Here is a 20,835-nt window from a genome sequence, read left to right as displayed (position 1 = left end):
TTCAAATCTTGGGAGTTTTCTCAAATGGATGTATCTACATTTTACTTCCTTTATTGCATCCATTTCTATTGTTCCATTTAATAATTAGTCAATATCATCTCTTTTCTTAAGACCTGCACTCACCAGTGTGGGTCATCAAATCATTGAGTTCTGAAATCTTACACATTATACAATGGTTACAAAATAAAAATAACTGCTGTGTATAGCCTTACGCACACACTGAAACTGGCTGCTACAGTATTTGCACATGAGAAAATAGCTTTGGCTTAATTCTAATTGCATAATTTTATTAAAACAAGGCACATTTCATTTTATTACATTACATTTTACATTACATATTACATTACATTTCATTTTATTACATTACAGTGTCGCATGTTCATTCTGTTCTATGTTGGTCACAAGATCCTTTGTGTCACTAGTTCCAGGAACTGCATCACTATTAAAATACAAATTGTTCTCAAAGCTGTCATTTGCTGACAAGCGATTCTTTCTTCTTTTGTAGAAGAGATAGCCTGCAAGGCCACTTCCCATTAGGATGAGGATGACAACAATAACTACAACTCCTGTTTTACCATGGTTCAGCGTAGGAGCCTTCTCGTCCTTTGTCATTGCTGAAAATAAAATACAAAGAAATCAAGAGGATGCTACACACTCTTTCTTTGATTACTGGAAACTATTCAGAAAGCATGATGTTTTAGGGAAAAGTGTCCCATTTGTTTCAAAATAATGAGAAACAAAGGTAGCAACATAAAATTAATTGATTTTAAAATGCTAACATTGCATGCTCTATCACAAATTATTATTATTTTTTTAAAACTGCATTTGGACACTGAATGGAGTATATTGTATTCTACTAGGAAATAATATGCTCCTAGGAAACAGATATGGTACTCAAATATGTCAGAAAATGTAGGAGAGATAATACAGAATATGATTTGTTCTGTTTAAGATCTTACACAGGACTAGTTTTTGTGTACTTGAAAAAAAATGTTTTTACCCTTTGTAGGCATTTCAGCTGGGGGCATTTCAGCTTCTGGTGGCATTTCGGTTGCTGGCATTTCAAAACATTGAAAAAGAATTATGTTATTGCATTATTCTGTTATTTATTTCTATATTTGGAACATACTGACAATTATATTCAGAGAAATATATTGTAATACATACCACTAAATACTGAAAACACTTGGGTTTAGTCCATACAAAGCTATATACACCTATCAAAAGCCATAGCACAATGGTCTATTGTATTCTGGTCTCACATGTAGTTATTTACATAGCCTAGCAGAAAAGAGGAAGCATCAAAGAGCTCCATGGAGACAGATGCTGACATCAGTGTAAAACCACAACAAAATCTACACAGCATCTTCAAGACAGAGATGATCAAACACAATCCTCAATATAATTACAAATTCTTACAGTACTTGTTATCTTACATAAACATAGCAAATGTAACAAATTTGGTTTCTCAAAAGACTAATTCCCTACATACATAGACAATTGGAATCACTCATGAACTCCAAAGTGTCTTAGCACATACCACATCCAACTAAAATGTTTGTAGCTCATTTAAAATTTAATATCTGGACCACGAAATCTGGCTTGCTGGGAAAAGTGGGCCATCATTTAAGATGAAGTGCTCTCTGGAGGCATTGCATGTGCGCTACATGACATGTTGTGTCCAGTTCTAGACTCCCCAGTACAAGAGAATGAGAGTGCTGCTGGAGGGAGTCCAGCAAAGGGCCAATAAGATGATGAAGGGACTTGAGCTTCTCTTAATGTGAGGAAAGGCTGAAAGATCTGGAACTGTTTAGCCTCGAAGAGAGCGTTCACAGGGGATCTTATCATTGTATACAAGTATCTGAAAGGAGAGTGTAAAGAGGATGGAGCCAGGCTTTTCTCAGTGGCGCACAGTGACAGGACCAGAGACAATGGGCACCAGCTGGAACACAGGAGGTTTCCTCTGAACATCAGGAAACACTTTTTCACTGTGAGGATGACTAAGCACTGGCACAGGTTGTCCAGGGAGCTTGTGGAGTCTCCATGCATGGAGATACTCACAACCCATCTGGACATGGTCCTGGGCACCTGGCTGTAGGTTGCCCTGCTCAGGGATTGGACCAGATGACCTCCAGACATCCCTTCCAACCTCAATTGTTCTGTGATTCTGTGAAGATAATGCTATCTTATGTCTAAAAGCACAGTGTAAAGAAACAGTCTCAGAAATGTGACAAGGAATAGGAGGAATAATTTACATTATGCAAATTTGGAAAATAATCCTCTGGCTGCACTGCTTCATTTGATTGGAAAATTTTTGGAATATAATAACATAGACACTTATTCCTTGTTCCTCACCAAAACTGACTGACCAATTTTGGTATAGCACTGATCATGCATATTATGTACATCACTGTTGGGTTTTGATATGAGATGACTGCATGCTAAACCTACCCACATGTTAAACAAGCAGTATATTTAGGGAAATGAATCTGCTATTCCTGAAGAGTGAGATGTCATGAACATAATATACCTAGTCACTATTTGTAGCACAATCAACTAGCACCTGTTGAACTGCTGAATAGTTCTTTAGACCACCTCCTTACTCACGAAATAAAGTTAGATTATTCATGAAATAGACCTGCTACAGAATTTCAAATTACTGTGGTAAAAATTACCTCAATAAATGGAACAGAAAATAGCACCTATTCTACAGGAAAATTTCAGTCACAGTTTTGCGTTTGCAGCCTCTTCAGAAAACAGCAAACATAACAAGCCATAGCAAGTGCAACTAAGTAAAATCATGCTTCTAACACCCCATTTATTAGCCTATAGCTATTTAATACATTTTTTTCAATTCTGCAAAGGGAGCATTATCACAGCTTTGCAGAACTGTGCCAAGCCAAGCTGCATTCCTGTGACAGAACTGTTAAGACTCAATTGTGTCCTGTTCTTGAGTGAGCAACTATATAGTCCTTGCATTGACACTGGCATTTGGCAGATTCCATGGCATTCCAGCTTAGGAGGCTAGACTGGCTGAAGCTAATCCTAGAAAAAGTAACTAGCTTTCATCTGCTTCAGCTCCTTGAAATGGCTCAGTATCAAAACAGGTGAATGCCGGTACGAGCACAAACAGGTGAGTAGAATGGTTGAAAAGGAAGGGTGGCCATTGATTTTAACACTTGTTACCTACATTTATGACTATTCTGGACAGAGAATGAAAATAAAGTGCCTCTTTTTTTGTCAATCACAATGTAAAAAGACAGATAAGTAGATTCTGAATGGATGGTTACATCTGACAGTTCTGCAGTATTTCCTGTAGAAGATACAGTCATCATTACAAGCATCTGAGTAAGTAAGAATAATTTTGCATGACAGCAAATTTGTAGAAAGAATAGCAGAATTTCTCTCATTTCCAGTCTTGTAGAGGAAGTAGGCATATTTCAGCTACTACATGCATTTCACTTTTCTCAGTAAACATTAGTAAGAGATTTTGATATTGCAGTACATGCTGGAAGAAATTATTAGGATGGCTCTTAGGAACACCTATGCAGTAGATGTCCTTCCTGTCAAATTCGCATATTCAACTATTTCAGGACACTTTCAGTTTAGCATATTCAGACTATGCTATTTGCTTTGCTTTTCATTCATTCATCTTCTCAAAACAGGAGAACACAGAGACAAAAGGTCCGAAACTGTTCACTAATTCACAATGCATAAATATTCAGTTCACAGGAACACTACTTCATACTCGGAAAATCCATGCACATGAGACTGCCAGAGGGAAAGAAGCAAAGAGTACTCCCTGGGCTGAGCAGTGGGGATACCCTAAGGAACACATTTTCAAATAGATGAGATAAATTTGTGTGTGCAAGGCACAGTACTAACATTGTGATTACTGAACAATTATTGATACAGAACAGGCAAACTTATTAAGTGTATACACTAGGTACAGTTAAGATAGGAACACAATCTTTTTAAAACAATTCTGAAGGGACTTGAGCAGAGGCCAGAACTTCTACTTTGTGACAAGAGTTATTCTGTCTTTATGTTGGCATGCAAATGTGCATTTCTTGGCATTTATAAAACCTCAAAACACCCAGTTAAAGTGCACTGTGTGTAACTGCCATCTACTAATACTAGCACGCAAGGAGCATACTCCATACACAAAACAAATTCATAAAAGCAGCACTTACTTTTTGGCTTTTTACAAACATAGCCTTTGTATGAAGAGCAATAGATATTATTCCAGTACCCAGAGTTTGCGTACATTTCAACACAGTGCTCGTTTTGTTGAGGGGAAGGTTCTCCCACATTCCAGTTGACAAAATTCACTGCAGTGTTGTCTAACCACAACCATTCTCCTAATTGGAAAAACATTGAATATGGAAAAACAAGATAGTATTCATTTCCATGTTGACACCTGCTCCACATTCATTGCCTTCCTGAGAAATCTATTTGTGGCCTTGGAGACAGGCCACTAGACTATTTAGATTTTTGATCTGATACATCATGTTGCCCTTAAGTTTTTATGCAAATGATACAACATCAATCTTTGGAAAATGGCAGGCTAATCTGGCTTATGATGTTACAAAGGCAAGAAAGTTTAAAGAAGTATCTCCCACAATTTATTGCAATGGTGCAGTGTCAATTATTTATTCAGTTTATAGAAATTACTGATGTCAAAACATAATTTATCTTCACCAGAATGTCCTTTGTTTCAGTAATTTGTAGGGAGGTTTTGTATTACTTTTTTCAAAGTCCCCACTGAAGTCCTTCTAAGACCAATTTTATTCCATCTGGGTTTCAGTTTCTGCTGCTTTCCACTGACTTTACACACACGATTTTCCTCTTTAAATATCTGCTTCAAAAATCTTGTGATCACTGTTGTTCAACTATGCTGGGACTTTCTGTCTCTTCCTTCCGGTTCCTTTTTTTCTTTCTTTCTTTTAATAGTATTATTTATTTAGAATAAACGTGCCCCTTGTGACTCTTAAATTGTACTCAAACAAGAAAATTCTTAGACTCAGCATGAAACCTATGTTTTGTTTTCTTATAAAGTTTTTATATTTTGCTGCCTTTTTTTTTTTAAATGCCTGCCACCCTTTGTGTCAGGGCATAGCATCTGGATACAATCACTTTTCCAAAGATATGAAATCTAGTTATGCAGTTATGCTGAAATCACTATAATCACTATCCAGTAATATAATGACATGTACTTGCTGAAGCAGCTCTTGTGTTTGTGATCGCTGAGAGCTGTATTGTTCTGCACCTGCTCTAGACCCACTTTAAAAAACATTTTGTGTGTCAATTAACCACATGAGTAAACTTCAGCTTTTCTTTATGTGTTATGTTTATAAATCATTACTCTCTTCAAATTCTTTCATCCTCTACTGAAAACTTTTTCTGGTTAAGATTCAAGTACTGTAATTGAACAGTTGTCTTCTCCCCAGCTAGTTTGTCATTGAAGTGGTTGAGCAGGAAGTCGTGAAAAAAACCTTCCAAAACTCAAGAAAACCCCACCCCAAGTCACCTGAACAATTTCGCAGTCCTGCATCTCACATTGTTATACTGGACCCTTTAGTCTGAACAGCACAAGACTGAAGTAACTTTTAGGTCTATCGTAACACAGAAATATCTGTTTAATTTAATACTAATTGTATTAATGAAAAAGCAATAATCAGCAAGTTTAAGATTTAATTAAAGCAGCCTATTGCCTGTTCTCTCTTACTTTACCTTCCTCACAGTGAGACAGAAAATAGAAAAACTTGTGATACACAATTCCAAAGACACAAATAATTCCAGCTTCAAAGCGAAGCTGTTCTGAGGGCCAGCTGTAACTAAAGATGGGTGACTGGTCATTCCAGGATGGTGACTCCAAAGACTAGAGGTAATGTTAGCCATATTATTGTCTAGCTCAAAAATTGGAGTATCTCAAGCCCATCAACCCAGGGCCTCTCCACATTTGACAAGAACCATCTGAGTTTGGCTCAACTCCCAGCATGGTCCTGTCTGTACTCTGCTATATGCACTTTTGTGCCTTACTTTGTTGTGAATTATTTTTCTTGCTTTAAAATGAACTTTCTGTGCCTGGTCTTTCTGTTATATATTACTGGTTATTGCTTGATCACAATTGACCAGCTTCCCCCTAATTTCACTTTTCATGTATTACAGAAGTATAAGGTGAAATTTTCAACACCCTTGTCAAACAGCTTGTGACAATTATTCACCAAACAAGAAGATGTCAAAAGTAAAGAAATTACCATCCACATTTCTGTACATTCCTGTCCAAAAAGTTGATGTTTTTCCTTCAAGTGGTTCAATGCTGTATGCCAGAAAGTTGGCTTCAGCTGAGTCTTCAACTGATACCAAAGAGGCACCTGGAAGACACAAAGAAAAAAAAACTCTCTTAGAGACATAAGTTTCACAGTGGAAAGCATTCTCATTGTCCTGTCAAATGTCAGTCTTATTTTTGCCACTGATTATCTGTGCCAAATTCTAAACAGAGTTTGAAGTTCAAAACAGAAACTAACTCTGGATAATATCTTATGAAGGACTCTAGCATTGTTGCTGATGCATTTCTTATCATTTCCATGACGTTGCACTAGCATTTTGTTTGTTCCCCCATCCACTGGGAAATAGCAACATAACTGAAAAACAACTCTAGGCAAAATACAACAGGCTAATATGGTAACTAGCATAAATTTCTACTGATGTGTTACTATTTAAAAAAAACCAAAAGCACTCTAAAAAATTTAAAGGTTTTTAGTAAAAAGTACACATGACTTCAGTCTGTGCACAATGTAACTTCACACATTAATGATTAAATGTTTTATGATCCTTTCTATAGCTCATGTACAGCACAGACTTTGCTGACTTTCTGAAGCACAGTCCTTAGTGTAACTCTTTAACCAGGTCTTGTTTATTTTCCTACATTCTCTTTGTAGCCATCAGAGAAAGAATGATCATCTTGGTCATCTGTTGCCCAGTCAGTGTAATACCCTGTTAGTTATCCACATACAACACTAAGCATTCTGCCATAATTCATTCTGTATGATGCTCTAGCAAAGTCAAGAAGTCACAGCATGGAGCCAGAAGACAGAATGAGCAACGTGACTTTGTATGGAGGGGCATTAAACACTGGAGAAAGTGCCTCTTCAGTTCTCTTTAGCGTGGGGCTGGAATCCAGTCCATAGGTACAGAGCAATAGCTGTGTTTGGCATTTGATTTGGCTGTTCAATTTTTGAAGTTATTTTTTCTCAGGTAAGGAAGGCACAGTTCCAGAGAATGAAAATATAAAAGTCATTTGAATCACTGCTGAGCTACTGATAAATTCTACTATGGTTCAGAATTCTACTATGGGTAAGATATAATTGGCAAATGTCCAACTGCAAACAAAACCCAGAGTGCAAGCAGGGACAGCAGAATATAAGAGAACATGGAACGTTCCTCTTTTTTCACTAGTCTTTATGTTTTTCTAATTATTCCTCTTTTGCTGAATCAGCTGGTGTGCGTGCATCTCTAAGGGTGAGACCAAGGAGGGGATGGCTACTGGGAGAACAGGGGAGTTCCAGCTAGATCTGTATGTGTGTGTGCCCCTGTGTGTGTCTACAGGACACCATGAGGGATTGACTACTGCGTGGCCAGCCATGAACGTATGTATAGATGTGTTGTATATGTGGATGTGCGCCTACAGGGAACACATTTTCAGCCTTGTCACTGGCTGGACTTGGGAGCATAGAGCCATGGCAACTTTGCTTCTGCTGGGCTGTTGGATTCAGCCTGCCCTAACAATTACTGTGAAAGATTAAGGTTAGCACTGAAGGGAAAGGGGTGTCAGTGACATGAAGTCTTAAGTATACTAGCATTCAAATTTTAAACTCCACATAACACCAGTCTTTTACCACATATGCTGAAACAAATGGTCAGTGCCTTTTTTCAGGAATCTTAGTTCAACAGAAAAAGGCAATTCTGAGGTGACTGCAGATTCCAACAACAAAGATATGGGACAGCTGTGGACAACCTGAGTCAGTGAGCAGAGGCACCTGCTACCACATGCAATATCATCATTCAAGTCCTCTCAAACTTCACCTTAAAACTCTTCCATTTATTTGCCCCACTCTTCTTATTGAAAGTCTGTTTCAGAAACTCAGTCCTCCAAAGAAAAGAAATGTTATTTATTCAAAGTTATAACCATTCCACTTAAAGCAGAGAACTGCAGATAACAGACAACAGCTGTTGTGTGCAGAGTTGTCAAGGTTCTTTTGACTACGCATAACTAAGAACATACATTGCAGCTTTCAAAGACTGAGCATCTGTCATGCCAACAAAAGAACTCAGAAGACTGTATAGAAATGGCTCACACTGTAACAATTGTGATAGTCTTAAAGACTGAGCTACAGCAAAAGTCTTCTATTATGGAGTGTTTTCTATATTTAAAAGTATATTATCAAGTATCTTCATTCAAATGTTATGCAAATGTTGATGTGGAGAATATAGTGAGATTTAAACAACATATACCAAACTTGAACCTTCCCTCAGAAATACTAGTTTCTCAAATGAGAGATGGCAACATACTAGCTCATGAGAACTCAACAATGAACCTGAGTACCAGCAGAAAGAGATTCTTCTTACCCAGCTCTAGGTGTCTATATTTGACATCAGTTTCACTGGTAGGTTTATTATCAGTGGAGACCTAATCAACCCAGTCAGTGGAGTTTAGGGTGCAATTCACCTAACCAAATGTCAATATATACTTCCAGTGAAGTTCAATCTGTATTCAGTTCCACTGACCGCATAAGCAAGATCTCTGCATATTCTAATGGGAGGTTAGACACCTAAGTCACATTGCCAGCAATGCTATATACACCAATGCTATAGACATATGAATTCTAGCGTAATGAATCTTACATCACTTTTCCGGAGAAGGAAGTTGCAAGAATGAAACAACACAACAACCCTAGTTTATTAATGTACTATCCAGCCTAGAGAGTTCTAACTGTCATTCCAGTGACATAAAACTGCAATAATCAAGGGGCAAATTAGATCAGGAATACAAAAGATATAAAATGCCATTAAAATAAGATTTAGTCACTGCTGTGGATGAGGCTGACTACCTCCTAGCAGGATCAAAGGACAGAGTTTCCACTTTTGTGATCTCTACTCCAGGCCACACAGCTCCTCTAATGCCTGGTCCCACCCATGTGAAAGACATGTAGGCAGCTATTTTTCATCTCCTCCCAAATCAAGGCAATAGTTGGATGCAACTGTCCTGTCCAACACTTGGACCATCCTTGAAATCACAAAAATACATAGCACATGTTCAGCTTTCCACAGAGAGGAAAAACAAGTCAGAAAGTTGTGCTCTTTTTTTTAAGGAGGATACTTACCTAGTCGAAGACATTCTAAAGATGCCTGGGCCCAGTTTCTTGTAGATGAAGATTCAATGTAGTAGCAATGACCTCGGAAAGGGATCCAAGACTTGTGTCCTTCTGATTCAGGGCACTTTCCTGGAAGCTGAGGGGGCTCTGTGGGAGCTTGAACTGTTTAAAAAAAGAAATTTAAACAAAGAAAGCACGAAACTTAAAGAAACACCTTCTTACATGTTCTTTTATCATGAATACGTTATTCTAACTGAATGTTGGAAAACTCACTCAGGCGTTTAAAAAAAAAATGTAATCTCGGTAGTCTATACTGCTTACTACAACACAGTAATGCAAAAAAGTCCTAAATCTATGAACAAAGTACTGCAACTGTAGTCTCAAGAAATCTAATTTAGCAAAGAATCCAAGCATACTGTTATCTTTTAACACATTCTTAAGTTCAGCTCAACACTTTACTCACAAACGTTATTTTCACACCTGACTGCTTTGCTGAATTAGGGCCCATATGAACTTGATCATGTGGGCTGTGTTCTAATATCATGGAATGCAGAAGGCATTATCAGATGACAGTAACAGGAGTTTCAGGTCAAAAACATAAGAGAAGGCAGCCTGAAGAAGTATCCTTAAACATTTCTATACCACCTGTAGTTTGTTATTCAGTTATAAAAGGAAAACCTGGAAAGCTGTTAGGGGTAAACATTCCTTGTGACACCTTATGGCCTGGTCATTCAGCTCTTCCCCCTTCAACAACCATACCCATGTGACTACTACCTAACATCCACTGCCTTTTCATTTTTGAGGTTTTTGGTCTTGCATGCTTACTCAAACGCAGAATAAATAGCAGAGTAACATTAGTCTAAGCTTTGCAAAATATATGTAACATTATTAATATGATGGCTATTCACAGTCATACTCGCTCTTTCTTAGTATGTGTTAGCCCTCATTTTAAAGCAGCCCCATTCAACCAAGTAAATTTTAATAGTTTCATCTATTTAGGTCTTGAAATAAAAAACAGCATCTAAGTATATATCAGCAGACCACCCAGCACAATGAACTCTAAAGAGATAATCATTGTAATTACAATGGTTAGATTAAAGTTCTTACCATCAGGTTTTTTGCAAACAGAGAAGTAACTTTCATTGCAGGATCCTGTCTTCCAGGCTCCAGCAATGTCTAGATAGACACAGCCTATTTTCTGTTTTGGCTCCCCTTCAGCCCATTTAGTATACTTCATTCTCCAGTTATCAATCCATTCATAACGCCCATTGGTCTAAGAACAAAACAAATCAACAGGAATGATTAAATTCTAAGCATTAACCATTCCTTCATCAGTCAAATGTCTGTCTATGCAGCACCTTGTGCTAGAAGTTTTTTTTTTAGAAATCAGTAACAAATACAAATGGCTCAAACTTTTAAATTTATGTTGTGACAAGCAGCTATTCATTGAGAAATACAGCAGTGCCACAAATGCTTTTCAGCAAAAGGAAATGCAGAATAAGTGACACTGAATTAATTTTGAACTTCAGAAAACTGTTAATTTGGGTATAATACAAATTTCATTTAAAATAATCTGTAGGAATGAAAGTCTGATGACTAACTTTTGTACTATCTGTTTCACCCAAATTTCAAGAAATGTAGATTATTTTAACTTAAAGCATATTTAAAAACTTAATCATTTCCCACCAAAGCTGGTGAACTCAGTGAATCATCCTGTTGATTAGGTTAGGGGAGTCTTTTGGGGTTTAGGGATGTTCACTCATTTCTATTTCTTTCATGCGCTCAGCCAAATGGAGTCAATATGGGACAAGTGCCTGTGCCAAGAAGAAAGGGTTGTGTACTTTAAGATCCAGAAAGTATCAAAATATCAAAGAACTGGGAGAGGGGAGATAAATAAAATTAAATTAGGTAAACCAATTAATTATTTGGCTAACTATCCTCAAAAATGTTGGAAAAGTCATAGCAACAGCACCTTATTCTATTTCTGAAAATTAAGTATTGTTATTTAGCATAAATGCTTTCCACTGTACATCTTAAAATATGTGGATTTTATCTTAACTACGCCATACATGCAAAGAGATATTTCAAGATGCTAGACTAAAATGTCTTTTTTGGAAGTGCACAGAGTGTAATATCACAGAAAAAGTCTGAAAAAGATATGTAATATATACAATTTAATCAGAATAATGGAAGAGGATGGATTCCTACCTGTAAATCTGACAGCACATAAAAGTATTTAGGACCAAGATATAAACTAATAGGCTAAAGTAAAGTGACATAGTAAGACTTTTCAGTTCCTGATTTGTCCATAAGAGAAACAGCATCATGTTCAATTAGTCTGACGTTCTTACCACATTACTGTTAAGACCAATCCACATAGGCACCCCATACTTCAACATCTTTAGCCACAGGAACGAATGACTATAGGGGTCTAAGATGCTGGAAAGGTCAAACTGATCACGTCTGCAGTTCTTTCGTGCATCGTCCCATTTCATTTTGGTATGGATGAACAAATAACTGCTGTTACCATAACGGATAATGCTAGATGGGGATGAACTTATAGAAGGCAGAAACTCAGCATCTGTAAAATAAAGGATGAAAAAAGACTCACATACTTGTTCAAAAGGGGATTATGATCTCACTGTGGCTGTAAATAGAATTCAACAAAAAGCTTTTTTTCTTGATTTCATATTCCCTGACTTTTGATCATCATGGGTTAGATGTGCTATTCTTTAAGCCAACATCAGTAGTAAAAATCAATTACAAAGCTGTAGAAAGGAAAAGAACTGCTTAAAGCAACCTCTGACAAGGAGTAAAGGACCATTCTGTATAATCTTCCAGAACAGTATTACTGAAATGAATTAGTGTTAGATTAGGTCACAATTTCTTTAATAAAATATTTTTTCATCAAAAGAAATGTTTTGCAGAGACTGTGTTGTTTTCCGGGGATTTTTTTGCCAGAGAAAAGAAAAACTACACAACAGACCAGTCCTTAAAAATCAGATATTTAAATCCAGGTTTTCATTGCTTTTAAATTTCCTTTTTGGAGGTGAATTAGCTCAAGTTCAGTGCAGGTGAGTTACGGTCACACCCCAGACAGTTCATGTTACATGTACAAGCCAGTATTTTCCAGAACATGTTTTGAAAGCCAATGTGTTCAGAAAATGACAGGCAAAATCATGGAACAAATATTATGTCAAGGGTCGTACTAAACACAAAGATGCAGATATAAATTCCAGCTCAGGAAGGTAGCAACACGGCAGTTACTGGGAAGGGTCAGCTGAGAGTAGTGACTCTAACTGGACCTCTGACACATATGACCCTCGTGTTCCTGCCTGAAAAACAATTTCTGGATGTATCTTTATTGGAAGTGAAATGATGTTGAAATCCACACACACAAGCAATTCCCTCAAAAAACAAAATGTTTGATTGTGTTTTAACTAAAAGACAAGTACCTGCATTAATTTGGCATATATATCCTCTGTTGTTATCACAACTCTCATCAGCCCACTTCCCTGCTTCCTTAACAGGATTGTTTCTCATGACAACACAATCAGCCTCGAGGCAAAAAGATATAAAATCAGTTACAAATAGCTAGAAGAAGCAAATACAAAACTTTTGTCCCCCTTTTACATCTTCAGACACAAGTAATGCTGTAGTTTTAGTCTCATATCCCTGTAACATTTAAAAGCATAAGCTTTGTGATGTGGAGGTTCTGTTCCTCTTGCACATCATAGCTTTCTTAATGTTGCTCTCTCTTGCACAACATTGAGGTGGATAAGCAGACCAGAGAAATTTCAGTATTGTCATATCTCCAGACATACAGCATGGAGAGAAGGAAAGCCACAGACAATGTCACAAGAGAAGTGAAATCAGCTATTGTAGAAAAGACCTGTTAACTTTGCCCCAGAAAAAAACATGATCCTCAATGGGCAATGCAACATTTCTGACATATCAGTCTCCAAATGTATTGTTGCAAGCTGTAACAGTACACACAGCAAAATTAGAACTGCTCCTGCACAAAGGCAGCCATTGATCTGTCAGTACCACCCTTACAGTGACATTTCAACTTCTCTGACATGGACACAATAGCCAGAACCTATGTTAGCACATATTAAACTAACAGTGATGAATGCAAAAGACTGCATGGGTACAAATGGTTTTGGGCAATGAAGCATCCATATTTACTTTATTCTATTTACTTATTTGGTTTTGCTGTCCAGGATGAGATTCACAGAGAAACACTTCATTTGTGAGTGAAATGCATTGAGTTTTAAATCTTTCAAACTGAACAGTTGCATGGTATTTTGTATTAACTATGATAACTTATTTTTTGCTAAGGTCAAGTAAACTTAAAAATAAATCTGAAATTTATAAAATAGGGACTTTATAGGTTTTCACAGAAGACTTCATATAAATCCTACTACTTTTCATAAAAAGAGAAAAATATCTATTGTTCCTCCCCAAAGTAACATTTTAAAGATGCTTTCTCTTTTACACTCTGAACTCTCTCAAATTTTCTCCCTCCATTAGAGATAACAAGCTGAGAGGTGCTACTTTCAAAAACAGGAAAAAGGACATTATACATAAAAATGAGTTTTCTACATTAAAAATGGCATTCAAAAGAAATAGAGCAAGTACTATAATGTGCTGTAGTTCCATAGAACAGAACTATCTCAACATGTAAGATCACAGAGAGGAACTTCATGACCTATCAGATCAGTTTGTATGACAAATAAATAGGGGAAGTGATTTTCTTTTTTTTTTTTTTTTTCTCCATAAAAACTGAATGGCTGTCTTTTTATAGAAGCATGTCCTTTCTGCAAATGTGACTGACAGAATTTGCTTCTATGTAAGACATGGCTGTTTGAGGTGGATGTTTGTAAGTGGCCCTTGCAAGCTACATGCCAACTGAGAAACCTGCCAAGTTCAGGCACAATGGTGGTCAGAGGACTAGGAGGATATGCTCATTCAGTGTGCTTCTGGGGAAAATGTCATGAGACAGGAATCCCACTATCCTCTTTACTAGAGCCTATGAGAGAACGCGGGGTGAACACAGAAGCAGCGTAGCCTTCACGGACACAGAGAATTGAAATCTGAAACCAGACTTTATATGAGCACTCTACAGATCCTGTCACCAGCTAATACAATGACTGACAAGGGCTCAAAACCATTCACTCTATTTGGATTTATATTCAACATGTATAAAAGTATGAAAGTAGTAATAGTAAGTCAAGCAGTAACATGTCTCAAATCCCAACAAATCCATAAATGCAATCTAAAATCAAATTTCAGTTAACAATTTGTGATTGCTATTTACCTGGCCATCATATGAGTATAAATCCATATGTCCCGATGGGAAGCCTTTGGCCCAGTTTGTAAAGTAAACTCCTGTTCCGTCTGTCCAGAGGAACCTCAGTTCATGATTTATATCATTTAATCCAATCCATGTATCAGTAACAAAATCTTTCATATGGAAGGTGAGGAAAGCTAGAGTAAAAAAAGGCAAAGAAAAAGAGAAATACTTTTAATGAAGGACAATTGAAATGTCTGACCTCACTGAGATTAGTGATATTAAGTATTTTTTCTGAAATACAGAACACTTCATTGTTGACAACACAAGCAGGTTAGATGAAAAGGAGGTGACTTCTGAGTTTAATGAACAAGGAACCAGATATAACTGTGGCTTTGGGCAAAATACTTCAGCTAAGTATCTAACCTGGTACTGGGATGATTCCCAAAAGCATGACAGAAATGTGTCCAGATATTTTTAAATCCTAGTCCCACAACTGACTTCTTAGAAATATACAGCCGTGTAGATCACATACATTTTTGTTAATCCCACCAGAGTGGTTACCTCCCCGTGGCATCAGACAGCACCACTGAGCACCTACCACTTGTGCATCTGCACAAGTAGTGCTGTTATAGAACTGCGAGAGTGTTTCCTCTCTCCCTGGAAAACCTGAGCAATAGCCTGCACTGTCTTAGCAGGGAGCAGAATGCGCAAGCAACATGCTTAAAATGAGCCTCAACAGAACTGTTCATCACAAGTAAATTAACTACCACAGCTTTGCACAGTCCAGGAAGGTGTTTATGTGTCTTAGCTAGCGTGGCTAGCTGACAAATAGAGCAGGCTAGGTCAGCTGGCATTCATCAACCTGCTAATCCAAGATACATCAAACACTGTGATAAAATGAACTTATAATGGCTTTTGCCAACTGCTACAGTCATTGTTATGGGCTTACTTTTCTCTGCAAACAATAGATGAATTTCTGTCTGCTCTACCAACCATTCACCTTCCTTTAGTCTTTTAAAATGAATGTAACTTACACTTCCAGGAATGAAACCTGTAGAATTCTTTGCCAAATGTTAGCATTGCTGTTCTGCCAGAAACTGTAGCAGGAACCCAAGCCTTTATGCCTACATTGCCAGCAATAACAATAGTTTTGTGCTAATAACTTTATTGCTCATTTCTCTTTTACCTAGAATTCAAGCCCTGTGCATGAACCAATCACCTGAAATCTGTACTGCAGAAATTATGCTGGAGAAGAATTTAACTACGTTTGAAAAGTGAAAGTTTGATTCTTCATCTCTTCACATGTGGAAACATAAGTAGCACTAAGTTCACGTCAGCAGTCTAAATTTAAACTATTTAATTGTTCAGACTACAACACGGACTTGTTTTACTATGGTTGATTTTTCAGTATGCTCTTTTGAGTTCACAAACAGTATGTGTTGTGCAACATCTCTTTCTCACCACTGTAGTATAAAACAGTATTTCTAAGAAGAGGGTGTTATTAACTTCTATCAAAATCTTCCCCAATTTTTAATTTGAATGTGTGCCATGTTTATTCAAGCATGAGGTAATTTCCCTCTGCTCATCTCCCCCAGTCATGGATGTAGCTCTTAGGTTCATTAAAATAAGTTCCTCTAGTGAAAAGAATGGTACATGTATGTGGTGAGTTGTGGGTAGGTGTATGAGCAGTCAAACCTCTGTCCCAAGCTGCCCAGAGACAGTAAGTTCTCATCCTAAAGGTGTTCTGCTTGAGTTAATATGAAAGCCATGCAGCATGTTAATGCCACCTAGTGAAACTACATTATTTGGAATGGAACTTGCTGGGTCCAGCTGGCATGATGTGTAAGCAGAAGAAGCACTACTTTGGCTGCCAGGACAATATACTACATATATCTAAGCCAACATTACAATATTAAGATTTGGTACAGTCAGGTAAAGACTTCATTGTAAATTTCTAAAAATTATACGTTTTGGAACAAAAATCAGATCATAGAACCATTAGTCAAATCCTGTCTATATTCACAAAAATATAACAGCCATCCTGTAAAGATTAAATGTAATCTCATCTAGTTGCTACAAAACTATACACAGTACCTTGCACTTGTTCATTAGGGATAGTGGCCAGGTTTCCTCCTAAATTCATGCAAGCTGTTCGTGCAGCATGCCAAGTGACACGTTCATCTTCTGTAGATCCAAATATTTTGTAACACTAAAACATGAACAAATTCTCTATATATTATCTTTACTCCAATATCCCTCACAGATTGAAAACCACTGCTTTAAGCAAAGCAGGATGGAGAAAAGGCAGTAAAATAATGCATTTATCTGAAAAAAAAACCACTTTCAGCTTAAAATGAGCTTTTTGTGCTGATCCTTGTTCTATATAAAATTAAAGTTCTCAAGAAAGTGTTTTGCTTAACAAGACACATACTAGATTTGATCTGAAACCCCTAGAAAATAAGCAAAAACTGACTTTTTATAGACAGTCAACTAACAGTAGTAAGTTATGCATGACTGATATTAGTCTGCCTGTTTATTTATTTGACTCTACAAAGCATACTATGTTAGTAAAGTTAAGGAAGGCAAAATGTATTCAGTACTGACAAAGCATTATGGTTTGGTTAAAAAACATCAAGGTCAAAGCATCAATACTTCAGGAACTCTGTCTAAACTCTTTAGGAAATGCATATCAAAAGGTTTGAAGAGATGACTAGAAAATTACTTTCGTCAACTGCAACTGAATATGTTCATCTGCCACTTCATTAGAAGCATTAAAAAAGCACCTTTCCTGCAAAACAGTGGATGGGCAAACAAAAAAAAAAGCATGCAGGAGTCAACCAGCTCTTTGCAAAAAATAATAATATTTTACTTTAATAAGAAACAATATTATTAAATAATTCCCTGTTTTCTATTTAATGCTGCCAAACATCCAACATGCACTGTATTTGTTCTAGTACCTTATTATGAAAGGAAAGCCAAGTTGGATGACATCCTCTTGGAGCTGAAAATGTTGTTGGAGGAACAGTTGAATTAATGGAACTGTTGTGCCTTTCACATATGTAGGGATTTGGATAACCACAGTTTATATCATTCCAAAATCCTGAATGTAAGATAAATAGGGAACTGTATGACACCACATCCAGAGCTGGTTAAATGGAAAGCAGTTTCACTCATTCTTATACAAAGTGCTTTTAGTTGAAAGGCAAGATCAAATCCTTAGAGTCTCTCAGTTTATTATCATTCTATATCAGCATCCAGGATAAATATATCACTTTATAAACACTGTAATTACAGAATGTTAAAAACAGTGTAGAACCAGGTACTAGAAATATCAATTTCTTAGTGGCACATTAGGCCAATTTTAATAAAAAATATAAACCAGTTGTATAGCAATCACAACCACAGACCTCTATCAGAGCTTCCCCATGGTAGGCTTAAGGCAAACACAAGAGCACAAAACTGTTAAGTGCTGAAAATAATACTATGGTCTACTTCTATAACATTTTGCAAAGAGCAAAAAAAGGGGGGAAGGGGTGCCTCTCAGAAGAAAAAAAAGTTGTGACACAAACACAGAAATAACTAAATTCAGGAACAAACATACAAAACTCACCTAAATTCTTATACATAACAACACAGTTTTCATCATTATTTGCAAAGTTAGGTTCATGTGGTGCCCATGCCAAATAATTCACTGGAGTGCCATCCATCCAGCTTAAGAAAAACAATCCAACAAAACACTTCTTTAACATACAAACAGAATTGCTTCCATGCTACAAAAAGTAATTTTGCAATATGTTTAATATATCCATTCATAGCTTAAGGTGTACAAGGTTTTTTGACCAATTTGCCTCTTTGTTAATTGCACTAACCTTCCTCTCTGCGCAAAGATGTAGATGTATGTGTTGAAGTTGTATTTACATTTAAGCAATATGCTGACACTTTTGCAACTGATAGGACAATACTCAAAATAACCATTTGGGCCAATGTGAAAGCCAGACACCATTTCAGCATGAGAAAGCCCGGTTGCTCACCATTTCCCCCAAGTCATACATTCCCTGTGCCTATTACAGAGATAAGAGATTTTATTCACAACACTGGCAAAATGCTTGATCTTTCCCCCATGCAGAGGAAAAGGGCATGACAAACCACCTACAAGGAAATTCCTGTGACAATGTGCCTTACCATAAGGTAAAATACAAACATCGAAAAACTTGTATATTCACGTAGACTAAACAATAAAGAAAAAAATCATAACCAGGCAACCAAACACTTATTAGGAGACATGTTCCTATTGGCCTGCAAGTGACAGAGATGCTCATACACAAGGTACTTCACTTAAAAGCGTTTTCATCTTAGGGTCCATACAAAAACAATGGAATAGCACAGACACCTCATTTTCAGAAGGTGATCTGGTTCACCTAACATCCTAATTATCTTCTGGAGGTTCCTCATTGTTACTGCAGACTATGAGGAGAACCAAGAACTATTAGGCATCTATCCAGGCACTTCAAGACCCAGACTGAACTGAATCCAGGCCTAAATTAACATCACATGTAAAAATCAACATGGTGCTGTATACTGACATCCAGAAAGGCTTACAGAAAACCTGCTTATCCTCACAGTGCACCTGAAGTCATATAATGGCAACAGCTATCTCTGTTCTACAGAAAGAAAATATGTCGCATTTTTCTCTTTATTACAGTCTGTTCCCAACAGACAGGGAAAAAGAATGTTTTTACCTATCAAAATCTTACATATTTTGAGTTGGGGCATTTATTTATATTTTCAATATAAATCACGGAATAAAGGAAACTAGAATTCCTGAATAAAAATTCAAAATACATTATCTGCAGTGTAATTTTTCTGATAGCTTTGGGTGAATTCAGGGGAAAAACATTCTCATTTGTTTTGACAGGCCACAATTTCATTCAAGCACTTCATTATTTTTGCTCCGCTCTGTAGATTTCTTTATTTTAAAGCACAATGCAAGCTTGATGGTTCTAGTTGGCATACCTTGTCCGTTGGTCAACACTCAGTTGTAAACCAATGAAATAGGAATCCTCTCTGCCATTTTTCAAGATCTAGAATGTAAAGATTAAAATTGTATAAATATCCTCTTTTTACCGTAGAAATCTGTTATGTTAATAATGAGTAATATATGTCTGACAGAGGATATGAACTGCTATATTCTCTAGCTGCAACATTTAAGTTAAATCAGCTCACAACTGACAGTCCACGGTCAAACTTCACCATTGGCCAAAAGGTGTGGTCACTATATCAACACTTCTCACAGTCTTACTTGAAAGCCACTGAAATCAGCACCTCTTGCACAGTCTCTGCAGTGGACATCATCTGACACATTTTTTGCAAGGGACAAGCCTTCCTACAATTTGGATATAAATTGATATAGGCCTTTGTGTCATCTCACAGCCACTCTTCAGCCAGCTTAGGAAAAGTTCTCTGTAGTTCAAATCTGACTTTTGAGCACATTCCTGATTGAAAGAAGTTGGTCTCAATACAGTATAAACAGGCAAACAACCCCAGCCACCTAGGAAATATCATTTAAAAGCTCTTTCTCATGGCATAATCCATGCCTCAAGTTGTTCTTCCTGCATAATTATATTTTCTCCACAAGAAGAAGGAGGCAAAGGAGCAAACTTGAGGACCAAAAAGAGGCTGCTAGGTAGACTACATCCCAGATACACTGACAAGATCAAAAGCCAATGTTCTGAGTGTTGCATGTAAGCCAGTATCTCTTTTGATCCACTACTTAAGCTATCTTATCTGTTGATAAACTTTACTTTCAGTTAACTCACCCGCCTTACAGAATCATAGCTCACAAGTACAAGACTTGTTGCTAAAATGAAGCCACAGATCAATTAAAAGTAAGCATTAAGATTTACCTTAGCACATTACCAGTTGCAGATAGATACAACGTGGTAGAACTGCCACGTTGAACAGGAAAAGCAAATAATGATCTGTTTAATGTTCCCTGTGCTTATTTCTATATAAAATACGAAACTAAATTGTCCTCATCTCAGCTATGAAACAATCTAAAAAAAGACTTGAGTTTGTTCTTCATATTAATCTGGCTTAATGCTACTGCAATTTCACTACCATAAAACTTGTAGGGAGAACACCAGAGTGAAAAGAATTTGTGAC

General features: G+C 36.9%; 1 protein-coding gene across 1 annotated transcript in view; it reads right to left on the bottom strand.

Moving 5' to 3' along the window:
- Positions 1–243: 243 nt before the first annotated feature.
- Positions 244–20,835, bottom strand: part of LOC104838311 (macrophage mannose receptor 1-like) — a 61,557-nt gene continuing 40,965 nt past the window's right edge. Inside the window, exons 18-30 of the mRNA XM_010578031.1 lie at positions 19,687–19,754; positions 18,284–18,384; positions 17,631–17,773; positions 16,768–16,882; positions 14,698–14,867; positions 12,833–12,935; positions 11,729–11,958; positions 10,485–10,650; positions 9,387–9,539; positions 6,261–6,377; positions 4,194–4,361; positions 1,001–1,054; positions 244–614 (exon numbers count right to left, since the gene is read on the bottom strand). Of these exons, the coding sequence (XP_010576333.1) occupies positions 364–614; positions 1,001–1,054; positions 4,194–4,361; positions 6,261–6,377; positions 9,387–9,539; positions 10,485–10,650; positions 11,729–11,958; positions 12,833–12,935; positions 14,698–14,867; positions 16,768–16,882; positions 17,631–17,773; positions 18,284–18,384; positions 19,687–19,754 (1,839 nt within the window). The 3' untranslated portion in view covers positions 244–363. The remainder of the gene's footprint in view (positions 615–1,000; positions 1,055–4,193; positions 4,362–6,260; positions 6,378–9,386; positions 9,540–10,484; positions 10,651–11,728; positions 11,959–12,832; positions 12,936–14,697; positions 14,868–16,767; positions 16,883–17,630; positions 17,774–18,283; positions 18,385–19,686; positions 19,755–20,835) is intronic.

The sequence above is a fragment of the Haliaeetus leucocephalus genome, unplaced genomic scaffold, assembly GCF_000737465.1.
Source record: "Haliaeetus leucocephalus isolate CR32 unplaced genomic scaffold, Haliaeetus_leucocephalus-4.0 Scaffold0, whole genome shotgun sequence".
In the NCBI taxonomy this organism is placed as follows: Eukaryota; Metazoa; Chordata; class Aves; order Accipitriformes; family Accipitridae; genus Haliaeetus; species Haliaeetus leucocephalus.
The sequence above is the reverse complement of the archived record's forward strand: the minus strand, read 5'-3'. Positions and strand labels throughout refer to the sequence as shown.